Source organism: Vanellus vanellus (assembly GCF_965231255.1).
Source record: "Vanellus vanellus genome assembly, chromosome: 20".
Taxonomy (NCBI): domain Eukaryota; kingdom Metazoa; phylum Chordata; class Aves; order Charadriiformes; family Charadriidae; genus Vanellus; species Vanellus vanellus.
Genome location: NC_138925.1, coordinates 5,415,482 through 5,429,651, shown reverse-complemented (window position 1 = coordinate 5,429,651; position 14,170 = coordinate 5,415,482). Strand labels below are relative to the sequence as shown.

General features: G+C 41.4%; 1 protein-coding gene across 1 annotated transcript in view; it reads right to left on the bottom strand.

Moving 5' to 3' along the window:
• The window catches only part of CLSTN1 (calsyntenin 1), a 43,260-nt gene extending 29,861 nt beyond the window's left edge, over positions 1-13,399 (bottom strand). Inside the window, exons 1-2 of the mRNA XM_082493611.1 lie at positions 13,035-13,399; positions 3,073-3,195 (exon numbers count right to left, since the gene is read on the bottom strand). Coding sequence (XP_082349737.1) covers positions 3,073-3,195; positions 13,035-13,134 — 223 coding nt within the window. The 5' untranslated portion in view covers positions 13,135-13,399. The remainder of the gene's footprint in view (positions 1-3,072; positions 3,196-13,034) is intronic.
• Between the last annotated feature and the right edge of the window lie 771 nt (positions 13,400-14,170).

Below are 14,170 nucleotides of genomic sequence, written 5' to 3'. Positions count from 1 at the left end.
TGGTTTTCTGTAGGGCTGGGGTAGGGGCAAGAGGGATTAAAATCCTATTACAGACACATCAAAAAACACAGGGAAACATTTCCTTCCACAAAGGAAACATTTCAAACATCTTGCTAGCAAGACTCTGCATTATACCCTCATAACAAAACACAGTCAGCAATGTGAAGGCTTCCAGAAAGAATACTGTTTCAAATGCAATAAAAATTCAGTTCCTTTTTGCATGGTAAAGGGAAAATCCATACTGAGAGCTTCAGATATGAAACTGATTTTAGACACAAATTACTGTAAAGTACAATAGGAAATGTAGCTGTCCTTTATTTTTTCAGCAAAACCATTTTGGATCAAATTCCAACATGACTCCATTTGTAACACAGAAATCTTTCACTGAGGAAGGAGAATGGTCATTGTCTTCTCAGGCAGATCTCTAACAATCACCGTACAAAAGACTGATTCCATAGAGTCTCTACGTGTCGGGCAGTATGACAAGGCAACCTGGCATGGCTATATTCAAACTCCATTTTCAAAAGCGTGTCATTTCAGATGTAAAAACATACAAATTGCCCTAGAAATAAATGTCTATATAACCCTACTTATTTTTGCACATCTGAATCTTAGGATCCTACCCACAGCACCAAGTACGCAAAGCACTAAAATAATACTTTTACTTGCCCCACAGTTCACATACTACAAAACACTTAAATGAACTAGTTTCAAGATGTTTCGACATGCTCAAAATTGAAATAAAGCAAAAAGCTCTATTTAAAATATCTCAAACCTGCAAACAGTTCAGAACTTTCACGGCTCAGCTAGGGGGCACAGTTAATTAAAATATCCAACCTTTTGAAGCATGAATAAACTTGATTTATAAGTACGAATATACCACTTAGGGCTGAAACAGCCATTTAATCCTGAAAATGCTTTGTTTTGCTGTAAAAACATGTCACTGATCTAACAGGCTTCTCACACTTAAACACCCACATAAATGCTGCTGGACAATAACGACACTATTCTCCATCCTAGGACATGACTACAGCACCACCAACCAGAATCGATAACGCTGATTCAACACCACTCCCACACTTGGTCTCCTCAAAGACAGATTCAAGTATTCTTCTATTTAATGGCAGATGAATACTTTTATGGATTCCCATAGCGCAGTCATTCAACATTTACACAATACAAATCCAAGAGTCATATCAAGGAAAGTATCTTGACAACATTAGTGTGCTATACTCAGAATTTAAGTTAACTATTTCAAAACCATTGCTCTGCTGCTACTTAAGATTTGTTAGGTTTTGAAAGCCAAAATATATAGCGTTTATACAAATGTTTAATAAAAACAACTTCCAGTTGGTAAAAATGTTCATTAAATGAAAGTAGGTTTAAACAATTTAGATCAACACAATGCAAAAGCAATCTCATTTGAAGAGATGCTTTGACATTGGATTTTCCCCTGCAAATTTTACAATGTATTTGAAGATATTTTGCCAGTACTTTCTTAAAGCTTCATGACATTCAGCACTCAAGAAAACGTTACTATTCACTAAGAGGTATAAAAATGCAATTTCCAAAATCTGTCCAATGCTGTCAAACTACCAGCACCTGCATTTAAAGCACTTAAGAACTGCGAGAGATGATTCATATTCTCCTAATCACCAAGTATGCAAGTCAGCCTTCTTATACCTCTTTGTACTTAACAGATTTTGTGTATCCTGATACAAGCTGCTTCATTTGGAAATGAGAAGTTCTTTTATTCATAGACAGCAGTCTAATTTCCAGTTAAGATCACTTAAGAGCCCTCTGCCCTGTGTACTTAAGACATGAGAAAGTTTGGATTTCAGAGGTTTACCACTATCTCTGAACTTCCCGAATTTGTAAGGCAGCCTTGGAGATAATTACAGCCTTATGATAATGCAACAAAACTGTTACTTTAAGTACCACTTTAGGAAACTGTGACTGTTGCCATAATGCTGTAGCACACGATGCAGTAGTTAGCATGCTGAAGATAGCATGCTGAACATTTCCAATGGCTGTTAATTTAATCACTCTATTTTTCTATCACTTCCTCCTTGAAGCCAGGCTAAGCAACGTTCCCCAAAATGGCTAATGTCAAATCCAGTAGGTATTTTACTAGGATTCTTAACTCTGAAACTTAACCAAGAAAGCTTTTGCAAGTATCTAATTTAAGCTTGTGTTATCTACTGCAACTAATTTAAATACCTGCAATGCCCAATGGTATTCTTCAAACAGAGTTTTCTAATATTTTGTCAAATCAGAAAAGTAATTTCCATAGTACTGCATCCAATTAATGAATACAGTATTCTTAAACAGTAGTTTCCAGGAAAAAAAAAAAGCTACTGCAGAAGCTTGTAAGAAAATTGTCATCTGTGAGTCTTATGTTGAAAGTCAAGAGTTAGCCTACATTTTGTAAATAGCTTGTGTATCATTCTCTATATTCTTTGTCAGAGGAGAAAGAGCTTTTTCTTCAGGTAGAAAAGGCCATCCATTTTATAAAATGCACAAAACTGTTAAGCAAGCTTATCACAGGAAATCTAGACTTCCACAGGAATTCTCAGTCCAAATACTGCACAAAAGAAATGCAATCTTAATTCTACTAATTACAGTTTTCAATCTATTAAGACACAAATCAAAACCACTAAGAAAACCCAAAACTCTCTTCAAAATTATAAGAAAATAACTGTTTCAGAACTCCTGGATTGGATACTGTGAAATGTGGAATCCAGAGGATTGAAGAAAAGGTTAGGCACTATGCAAAAAAAACCCTAAAACAACACACCAAAAAAAAAACCATCAAAACAGAAAAAACTAACATATACACATGAAATTGAAAAAAGCATAGAATATCTGCGATACAGAGTACTCTCTGCTCTGGATATTTGGTTACAGCTGTAAATATGAAACAAAACTGGTCCATGTACAAACATTTCCTAGGGTCTAAAAGCTTTGAAACATTATGCTGCTGTTAGGGAAAACACACTAAGTAACACACAGCATTTGTCATCAAGAAAGCATTTCCACTTCTTAAAAAAGAAATGCAGATGATTTCTTTACCTGCAAAACGCAGAGGCGCATCTTTGTCCAGGGCTATTAAAGGGGGGTCCAAGAGCACCGTGTTGTCGTTTTCTGTAACTATACCATGATAGGTTGTTTCAATCCATGGCTTATGCTTGTTAACTGAAAGGAAAACAAAGTACAAAGTCAAAATGTTTGAAACTGACAGCTTCTTTAAAAAATGCTTTATAATACCGATTTCAGTATTTTCTTTCATTTTTTTAAATCTGAATCAACATTTTACTAAATTAAATAATTAACACAAAATCCTGGCTAAGTATGTTCAGAAGAGTTCAGTGTCCCTGTAGGCTATCCAGCAGTTACTCAGAGAATCTGAATTACTCTTTTAACTATGCTGGGATTTAAGATGCCCCTGAAGTACAATTCAAAAACCTTCTAACAGCGATGGGGAGCCACTGCCATCAGTGGAAAATACACCAGAAAAACCTATATTCAGCACCAGACGAAGAAAGACTGGCCAACATGAAACACAAGGCTTTGTTCACACTCTACTTCTCTCCAACTTGGAAAATGGGACCCAGTTGGTGGACTATTCTTCAGAATGCGAAGGCTTTTTCTAGTTTCAGCATTTTGTCTTGTGTGAGGTTTTTTATTACCCTTAAGAGACCAAGTAGAAAAGAGATCAAACTTAAACAAAAGAGGGAGTGACAGCCATTTCTGTCCCAGTATAAGACCTATACCTAGAACCTCTGGTATCAGTTTTACCAGTCATTTATACGGCATCCCAGGCAAAGGAGGACTCCAGGAGTTCTGCTGAAGCTGGGGATCTATGCAAAATGCAAGAAAGGGAGAGAGGGGGGAGGCAATCAAAAAGGGCGAGACACCAGCTTCACAGTCCCACACCTTGGCTGCAGAGACGCAATGCAAGCGTTGCAGGCCCTGCTGGCTTTGGAGAACTTGTACTTTGTAGTCTTTAATCCAACATATGTCTAATGCAGGTTCCAAACACTACTGAAAGAAAGGACGAAAATCTCAGGCCTGTTCTGTCATCTATTAGAATGCCTTGAAATATGAGTAAATACTGACTACTTCTTATAACTAGTTGATTTAAGACACTGGGAAAATCCACTGAAAGATTGCCCATAAAAGCATTCTTCAATTCTGCATAGAATAATCTGTAAACTGATCACTTGAGCACATTTAAGATGACTGGTTTTCTTCCTCAGCTTGCAAAAGTATTTTTTCCTATTACATCACAAAAGATGCAAGACTAAATCATGTTATCTACTAAGTTATCATCTACTATGTTACAATCTGATGTGAGAGAGCACTGATTATTAAATCTTTATGTTACACTCTGCAAAGACAAATACAACTCGTAGTCCACAGAACCTGTATATGTGGTATAACAACTGATTCTTCCTGACAGTTGAATATGTTGTTTCTCTTGGTCTAGCTCTCTTCATGCTGAGGTTCTACATGCACCAATTTCACCTAAATTGTTTTGGGCAACGTGAATCTGCTACTTCAAAAAACCTCTCTTGGGCTGCCACATACTCTTGCTTCTTAAATCAATACTATTTTCCCAGATCTAATTCTGGAAGGTTATACGTATCTAGCTATTTAGAACCTAAGGAAAACATTCATCTAGAGGGCCTGAAAACTGCTCCTTACCATACATCATTTGCTAAAGATGACTTGGTTTTGTATGGTCAAATATAAGAAACACTTTGCTAGAGGTTATAACAAACATACCAAATAGCATTCAATAGGTGACATCACCCAGATTTTGGTCTTCATGAGATCAAGTATGTACAACTTCTGAAATAAATGCCTGTGCAATCACAGCAAAGTATATACTACAGCTAGAACACTATTAGACAGCTGAGTCCTGCTATTTCACCTTTCTAAAGAACTATATAAGCAGATTGTCAGAAGAGGCAGAGATGTCAGGCTAACCTAGACTTTTGAATCCTGCCTCTCCAGCAACCTAAAATGGATTCATGATGTCTGTCACATGCTTACCCATGAGGATTAAAAAAAAAAAAAAAAAGGTGGTAAAAGGACAATTAAACAAATTATTAAGTCTAGAAGTAGAGAACTCATACAGGAAACCATAATACTCTCCCAGTATGCCTTCATCTGCAATCTTTTACTGGTTAGTAGCAAAGAACTGCTAGACAGGATATAATATCTCCATGCATAATAATGCAGCAAGAGAGAACCCACAACAAACTATCTTAATGCAAACAGTGTTTAATTACTACCATGTGGTTTTACTCAATATGGCAACACTATCTTTATTGCTTCAATACACTCACATGGGCATGCTTTCAATATTCAGCATACCAAATAGCCAGCTAAATGTCAGCCACATTGTTCTATTTACCCAGAGAAGTGCATTGCTGCAGCACCCTCCAAGGAACTTGGCGTTTTAAAACAAACTTCATCATGCTCAAAGGGACTAACATATTGTTCCTCCCTCAGAGGGAAGGCACCAGTAACTGCTGAAGTGCGAGTCTCCAATTGAAACACTCTCTCTAAAACTGTATTTCACCAATACAGTTACATCTTAACTGAGTCCTTTAATATGTTCATCTTAGTCTTTAAAAGGACCTAGCATAAAACACTAGAACAGATATCCACCAGAAAAAAAAACTCCATCTCCATTCTAATCCATCTGAAGGTAGCTTACAATTATTTTTTTTTTAAAGCATTGAGAAACCTCCTAGTTTAGCAACCTACAGTAAATCCTGCTACTGTAGGGTAGGGAGATCTATAAAAGCTTGAAGTACAGTAACCACATGTGAACAGAATTATGAGTATGCTAAGCATCTGCAGAGTCTAATGAACCTTCAAACAACAGGCCCAGTTAAAAGCAAAGTCATGTCCTTTCTTTTATTGTGCTGTAGACAATAAAATCATAAAGCTTAAACCCCTTTGTGTTTAGGAAGGCTAAAACATCACCAGATTTTAAAACATAAAGCTTAAATCCCTTTGTGTTTATGAAAGCTAAACATCACCGGATTTTAAAACACCAAACTTAGTGCTGAATATCCAGGAAAGGCCCATTATCCATATTTGTGATCTACTGACTCTAGCACAACCACACGCTGTAAGAAATTCTCAAGCTAGCATTTGAAATATGAGGCAGAGCTTATGAGCGATACACTACTGCTTCCCTTGAACCAACTGCAGAGTTGAACCAAGTATTATTCTCATGTCAGTTGGCTTAAATATTATTAAACGTTGGACTGAAAACTATCCTTTTACATTTTTTCCTCTTTTATTGTCACAAAACTCCTGAAGTCTTCAGAGAAAGCTGTCAAAAGCCAGACTGTTAATTTGAAACCAGAACAGTCAGCCTATTCCAAGCTTGACACTAACAAAGTGCCCTGAGCTGTTAATCTCTTGCCATTTAACTGGGATAAACTACACTGGTTTCCTTGAAATACAATATTCACACTATTTGTAAGCGCCTCAACTGGAATCTGTTGTAAATCCCAACTAGCATTTCATCTAGTCAAGTGGGGGAAGCTACCCTGGCACAACACAGCAAGCTGACTTCTACTTAGTTTTTAGCAGCCAAAAGAATTTAGAAGACAGCTGAGCATACCCCTTTTTCCAGGTAGCAAACTGAATTGTAAAGCTCCTGCTAGAGCCTTTACTGCTGCCAAGCAGTGACTGAACATGCATCTGCACAGTGAGCACAAGCCACCTGTCTAACGTGGTTTATCTAAAGATAATTGCCGCTAAGCTATAGGAGGAAAGGGAATTGGCGCCTGATGAGATGTGTGCCTTCAACACTGTTTTTTAAAATACCATTCGTTCTAGGTAAGTGTGCTCAGTTTCTCATGAAACGGAACAGACCAGCTTTTACTGATACTGACTGGAACTACTACTGACTGTTCTGCAGGAAAGGAATGTACCTTAAAGAAAGGATGCTCCACCAAGAGCAACAGCTGATGCTGCAGAATGCAATCCATCAAATCAACTTGCAGCAACTTTTTCCTGCTGTTTAAAAGAATTAACAAATGTAAATGAGTATGTAGGCAGGGCAATGGGGTTTAGGGCTAGTATGGATACTTCAATTAAAAGCTATAATCTTAAGACAATCAGAATTCATTCAATTCTAGTATTTGAATACGAACATAGTAAAATTAAATGTACTCATTCAAGTCCCTTCTGAGGCCTTTGGTTACCTTCTTACAAGTGGTAAGAAGTTCATTTGACTTAAATGGGATCTGGCACCTACATAACTGAAGAATAAGACACCTCAACCAGAAAAGACTGTAGCTGAAAATATTTTTTTCTTTTGGATAACTACTTCTAATATACAGTGTTGTTTAGCCATGCTACATATCTTCAGAACTAGATCAAGATAATTTATGTCAAAACAATTTTTTAAGAATTAACTAGCAAAACACATTGAATGAACTCAATAACAGGTACTAGTGACAGCAGATAAACGTAAAATATTCATTTTAAAAATCCACCTTTGAGACTTCATGAAAAATCCAGAGATTGCATAAAAAGATAATTATATTTTCTGTCAATTCAAATGAACTGCACTCAATGAACTGAGTCAACAGTCCTTTACTCCTATCCTGAAGGTCTGACAAAAAAATTTTGATTACTGTTCATCTTTTGTTTGTCTTCCTCTTGATGTAAGAGAATACAAACATGCCTTTCAGTGAGACAATAAAAACTCTAAAGCATCTTTCATCTTGAATATTCATAATTTAGTACTGTTCTGACGAAATTTCAAGCAATAACATTAAAATAACAAGTTTGCGTAGTACATAACCACAGAAGAATATAGCTCAGCCAAGGAGTAAAGATCTACACAATAAAATATACCTTCTCCACCCTGAAAGCAAAGTTTAGTAAGAAAGGGTGCAGCATGGCCTGATTATTACGTGTGTTCTGGTCCTGCCCTAGACTCTCCAGCCTGCATTTCAGGGCTGTGCCCCTATTTTCTATTACAAAAGGGTGTGGATTAACTTTACATATAAACAACTTGAAATATATCAGTGATAAAGAAAAGATTTATTTTCTTTATTTAATTGGGTCCTCTCGTACCTAGAATTTTAACAAAAATTATTATCTTATAACCAGGTAATGGGATAAAACTGAACACAACTTTTGCTCAAATGCCGAGCTTCTTGAAACTACTCTTACCTATAGTACGGGTTTCCAAGAACATTTCTGTTATTGGGACATGAAAACTGTAGACAGTAACAAAATATAGGGTGATGAATCTGCTCTAGGAGAAGGATTAAGTAAAGAAGGGAATGGGCATCCTCTAACATTAACCTCTACAGTTCTTAGGTGAAGGAAAATCAGGTGGCTGAAATTCATCCCACAACTTCATATCTATCCTTGGATTCTGTGCCGCAGTTAAGGAGCCATTTGTCATTTGTACTCTGGAAGCTCAACTGTCATGCACTGGGAGCACAAGTGTCGTGGTTTAGGCCAAATCCATGTTTATACATAAGTTTTCAGGTGCCTACAGTTTGAGCCTGTACAATTAACATTAATTCTTCAAACACCATATTCAAACTACTGGCAGTAGGAATTCAACAGGTTTTATTAAATTATATTTTAACTAGGGAAAACTGTTTTACCGCTACTTACAGAGTTTCCTGTTCTACATCAAATCAGTTGCCTAAATCTGATTTTATTTATACAAAGATACATGGAAATTTTGCTATAAGCCTGAAACTAAGGTACATTCAAATGACTGGTGAGAAACTCATTACAATTTTTATTACCCACAACTGCAGCAGAAGTTTAGAGCACCACAGACCTTAGACAGAGGATATACTGACCAAATTTCAATTTGGATAAAAGCCTGGCAGGGAAAACAGCAAAACAAAAATAGCCCACCACAAAACAGTCTAAACAGGATTAAGGCAACAAAGCCTTAATTTCTGAAGCGAAATTTAAAATGTTTTAAACTAAACAGAACACTGAAATAGAAAACATAAGCCTCTAACTGTAAACATCCATTTAATAAATGTTCTCTTAAATGTTGCTAATTATAGTGCAACAGTGGAAATCACTTACTTTCTAACTGTTGTCATATTTATAAACTTCACTCCTTGAAAGGGAATCTTATTTACAAATACAGTAAACATCATCTCAATATAGCTGGCACTTCTGGCTCTACTTGTTGACTCCATTTAAAAACAGGGAAACCAACTGGGAGCAGTAGCAGCAACTTGTTTTCAATCTGAATACAAAGCAAGTGAGATGAGACCTAATACTATAAACAAAGGACAGGCAGACAGTTCTTCAAAGGCACTGAGGTTTCTAATAATCCTTTCTAAAGGCTCCTAAGGAGGTTTAGTCCCTACTGAAGCCAATGTGAGTAAATCAGTACGAATCAAATAAATTAGAGTGCAAAACAATATTTATTAAAGACTAAAGCTTCCAACTTTCTAAACTCTCCCATGTTTTGATGTATCGCTTCTGTCTTTGACAATAATGATAATGCTACAAGATGTATGCCCCTTAATATCATAAACAAAATTTTAGAGAGAATTCTCTGAATACAACTAAATAGAATGAGAGATAAGGCTCAGAAAAATGGTAAAAGTGCTTTTGTTCAGAAAATGTCAATGACTACACAAGTTGTTTTTTTTCCTCTGCAGAACAGTTTCATAGCTATGAGCCACTAAGCTATCAGATACTTAAATTTCCCTGGCAGAAAATGCTGTTTTACCCAGCATATCAGAATTCTAATTTAATCTGTTTGAGAAGAGATGCTCACATTATGCTATCTGTCCTGTGGCCTGATCTGGGTTTAATTTCCAGTCTTCTTACTTCCATGAGAAATAGAAGTCCATGAGCCTAGCTTCTGTCCTTCTCCTTAAAAAAACCTCTTTGCAATAATCTGAAACTGGCGATTTCAAGTCTGCAGAAACATTAAGACCTCCAACCAAAGATACATTTAAAAGTCTAGAAAAGTTTCTGTTGATAAATTCTCCTGATAACTTGGCACAGACAACACAATCTGCAGTCTAATAATATAGGAGACAGCAACTGGCACGACAGTATTCCAAACACACAAAGTAAACCATTCTTGCCCAGACCATCTCTCCTCCATTTCAATTTCCAGAGCAGTGTATTATTTTATATAATATATACAGAAAGAGATTTGAAAATTGTTTGCATGAACAGATGGCTACATATAATGCTTTCCCAAGCATTATACATCGTAGCACTGGTTAATTCTGTCTCCTCTGGATGGTCTCTTACTTTCATAAATCCTTAGAGGAAAAAAAAGCAGCCCCCATAAACAGCCAAAATGTCTCTTCATAATGCCTTAGGGTAGCCTTAAATTTCTTTGCCTCTAGAAAGGTGATAGAAACCTCACCACCAGCCCTATATCATAAAGGCTGTTCCTGTGTCAAAGAAACATCTGCACTAAGACCATGGCAGTGAGAAAGTGGTTTGTGGTTTGGATTTGAGACATTCAAAGCACCACATAACTTCCTGAAATAATCACAGATCAGCAAGCCTTCCTCAAGATAGCATTATTATCATAAAGGAAGGGTATTGATCAAAATAAGTTGTAAGGGGCCCAAGGCAACAGAATTATATTGCTCTACCTGGTCAGTAACTAAGGAAGGGGCAGCCATCAGACACACTAGCTTCTTGCCTGAAAAGTCACTCCATTCCACTCCCCATTCAGCTCTGTTGATATATATCCAATTGCTTCACTTTGACAAACGCTATATGAATGCACTGCTAACTACTGCTTCTCCACTGCAACATTAGTCCAACAAGCTTAGAAATATTTGCGTCAACTTGACCAATTAGAAGATAAATTCGGTTAAATGAAGAGTTCTGCATCAGCTGGATAGTAATATGCCTCTTTAGAGCCTGAAGCCACTCTTTGCACCCCTTAAAATAACCACAGGGAAGACAGTAGGCCAGCTGGCTCACACCTAACTTTTGTGTAAGATCACATCCCCCAAAAGCTATTTCCATTTCTTTGCATCATCAAAAAAGAAACCACTTTTCACTCCCGTTCCAACCACAGGAATACGCAGGACTGGACAGTGAGACTCACCACTCCGGTTTTGCCTTTCCAATCCTTTTCTGCACATTACTGAACCAAGCACAATTGTTTTCACCACTTACAATAAATCTTAGTGACCTCAATAACAAGGACTTCTGAAGTCACAGATGAAAAAAAATTGAAGCCGTACTTGAAAAAAATGGAACCAACAATACAGCACAAAAGTGAAAGTTTACCATAAATGCTTCCAAACAAATGTTTCTCCTAACAATAGTAAAATGAAAGTGAGTTGCCCTAGCAGCTCTCCAGGTGTTCTCCAGAGCCTACTTGTCATTAAATGCATCTATGTAAGATTACTAACAGGCCTACCTAGAGTAGCCCAAATGTTGTGAGGACTACGGCAACTGCGCACACTAAGCCAAACCAGACCTCACACTGTAACTCAGTTACATGTGATGAAGTTTAACAGATCAGGACCCGAAGCCCAGCAGCTCTGCAGATTAGACTGAAGACAAGTACAGCCTATAACAAACTGCAGAAGAGCTGACTAACAGACCTGTCCTGTGTAATGCAATCCAAAATTGCCATTCATTTCCAAGCACATATTTGCTTTCTTTGAAAATGGGTTTTGATCTTATGTTTTACTCATAATTTCAAATGATGGAAAAGCCTGGTATTGCAATGAAATTCTGCTTCTGTATCAGTGTGATAAGCATTAATGAAATGGTTCCAAGAATACTAGTGAATAGGTTGTACCTAAAAGATCTTGTGCAGGTAAATTATGGCCACTATCTAAACAGCTGGAGATGACTTATTAGAGCAGCAGCTTCTTGATCCTATGTAGGGAAATTGCAGCAGGATGTGTCCTTAATGAGCCGGTTTTGTTTAATATCAAGAACTTCCCTTCCACGTATTTGCAAGCCATTTTAAAGCCACGCTTCTAATCTACATTCAAATTAAATGCAAGATCTCAAATCTCATCATATGATCAGCTAAATCTTGCAGAAATGGCATCCTCAATTCAAGGGGTAACCTTCAGGTAAGGAAGCCTTCGCAAGCCTCTTACTGAAATCTGCTCAGGAGGAGACCTGCAATGCGTATGCTTTTACTCCACAAGATCAATCAATAGCCACAAGGCCAACGTTTAAAAACGCCGTACCGCTTCAGGTTTAGCAAAGCTGCCCGCCCTCGCTCGCAACCAAACGAGCGTTCTCTCCCTCAGCCCGAGAGCCAGGCTCCCCAGGGGCCCTCCGAGGCGTTTTATTTCCCCTGCCCACCCCGCTGCCCATCCAGGCTCTCCCGCCAGCCCAAACCCCGTCGCGGCTCTACCCGCCCTTCCCCGGCCCTGAGGAGAGCGGCGTTTCCCGCCGGCAGCCCGTTCCATTCCATCCCGTTCCGTTCCGGGCCCGACCAGCGGCGGGGCCCGCTGCATTTCGCCCAGCGGAACCTTCCCCTGCAACAAGTGAGGGCCCTCTGCCACCCTCGGGCACGGCGGGCCGGCGGCCGCAGCCCGGACCGGCGCCTGAGGGAGCGGTTATGCAACGGGCGGGCCACCGACAGCCAGCACCACCGCCGCCGGGCCGCACAGCCCAGGAGTGGGAAGGTCTCGGGGAGGCGGACAGCAGCCCGCCTCAGGTGAGCGGGGAGAGCGACCCGCCCCCCCCCCCCCCCCTTCCCTCCCCGCGGCCCTGCAGGTGCAACGACCGCGGCGGGGGTCACCTCAGCGAGCCCCGGGGAAGGGCGGCCAGCGCCCTCCTCCGCGCTCCCTCCCCCTTCCGAAGGACGAAAGCAGCCAAGGACAACCATCCCCCCCGCCCAGCAGCTCCGGCCGCCGGGGACGCAGCCCTAAAGCGCGCCCGGCGGAGCGGGCGCCGAAGACGCGGGTAGGGGGGCCCGGACCTGCCGCCCTCCCCTTCCCCCCCCGGTACCGGGCAGCCTCCCCCGCCCGCCCACCCGCCCCGGCTCTGTTTACCTCGAGCGGCCCCTGCTCCTCCGCAGAGCAGCGCGACGAGCAGCAGGCAGGAGGCGGGGGCCGGCAGCGAGCGCGGCATGCCCAGGCGGCGCGGCGGCATGGCAGCGCGGAGCGGTGCAGGGCAGCGCGCAGCCCCGGCTGGCCGGGCAGCTGTGGCGCCCCCGCTGGTCCGGGCTCCGCTCTGCGCCGGGCGGAGGGCTCGGCTCGGCCCCGAGGAGGAGGAGGAAGAGGAGGAGGAGGGAGGAGAAGCACCGCGTCTGCCCCCGCTCCGCTCGCCTTTTCTCCCCTCCCCTCCTCTCCTCCCTCCCCCGCTGGCGGCACCTAAAATGGCGGCGGCGAGTGCGGCCCGTCCCCCCCCCGCGCCGGTGAGTGGGCGGGGGAGAGAGCGAACCAAGTGGGGGGGGGGGGGGGGGGGGGGGGGAAGAGCCCATCTGCGCACCGGGGCGGGGGAAGAGAGCCCCTAAAGCCCGTCGGCGACATAGCCGCATCGTGTCGGCGACACAGCCGCCCCGAGAGCCCGCGGGACTGCGCCGGGTACTACAACAGCGCACCGCTACCGCACCAGGGGCTCGTCCACCTCTAGGGTTTCGGTTTGGGTTTTTTTGGTTGGTTGGTTTGGGTTTGGTTTTTTTTTTTTGGGGGGTGGGGGGTGTCTTTTGGTTTTCTGTCTGCCCCTGCGTTGCTGCAGCTGCGGCCAGTTGTAATCAGGGCTGAGGTGGTACCCCCACTGAAGCCTCCCACACCTGATTTAAGTAAAGGCTGATGATTAAAACCCCAACATTTTTAGAAAGAGTTAAAACCCCCACGTAAAGCTATTTGAATTATTTCACCTTAACGTTCACAGATCGCAGCAAAAAAAAAGGCAAAAAGCTGTTTTTTAACCGAAGACAGCAAGGCCAGCAGCAGCACAGCCGCCCCGCGCAGCGGGATGGGGAACCGCGGGGATCGGCAGGGCTTGAAGCACCCCGGGAGGAAGGAGCTGGAGCAGCCACCGTGAGACAATCACTGGCTTTCACCCCTCTAAGACTGTGATTCCTGCAGAAATGTGTCTGATTTGAGCGTAAACGCATCTTCGAGCACCCCTGTGCCTCCTGCTGTTGATGCCTGTAGACCATGGTGCTCACAGCCCGGTGCGC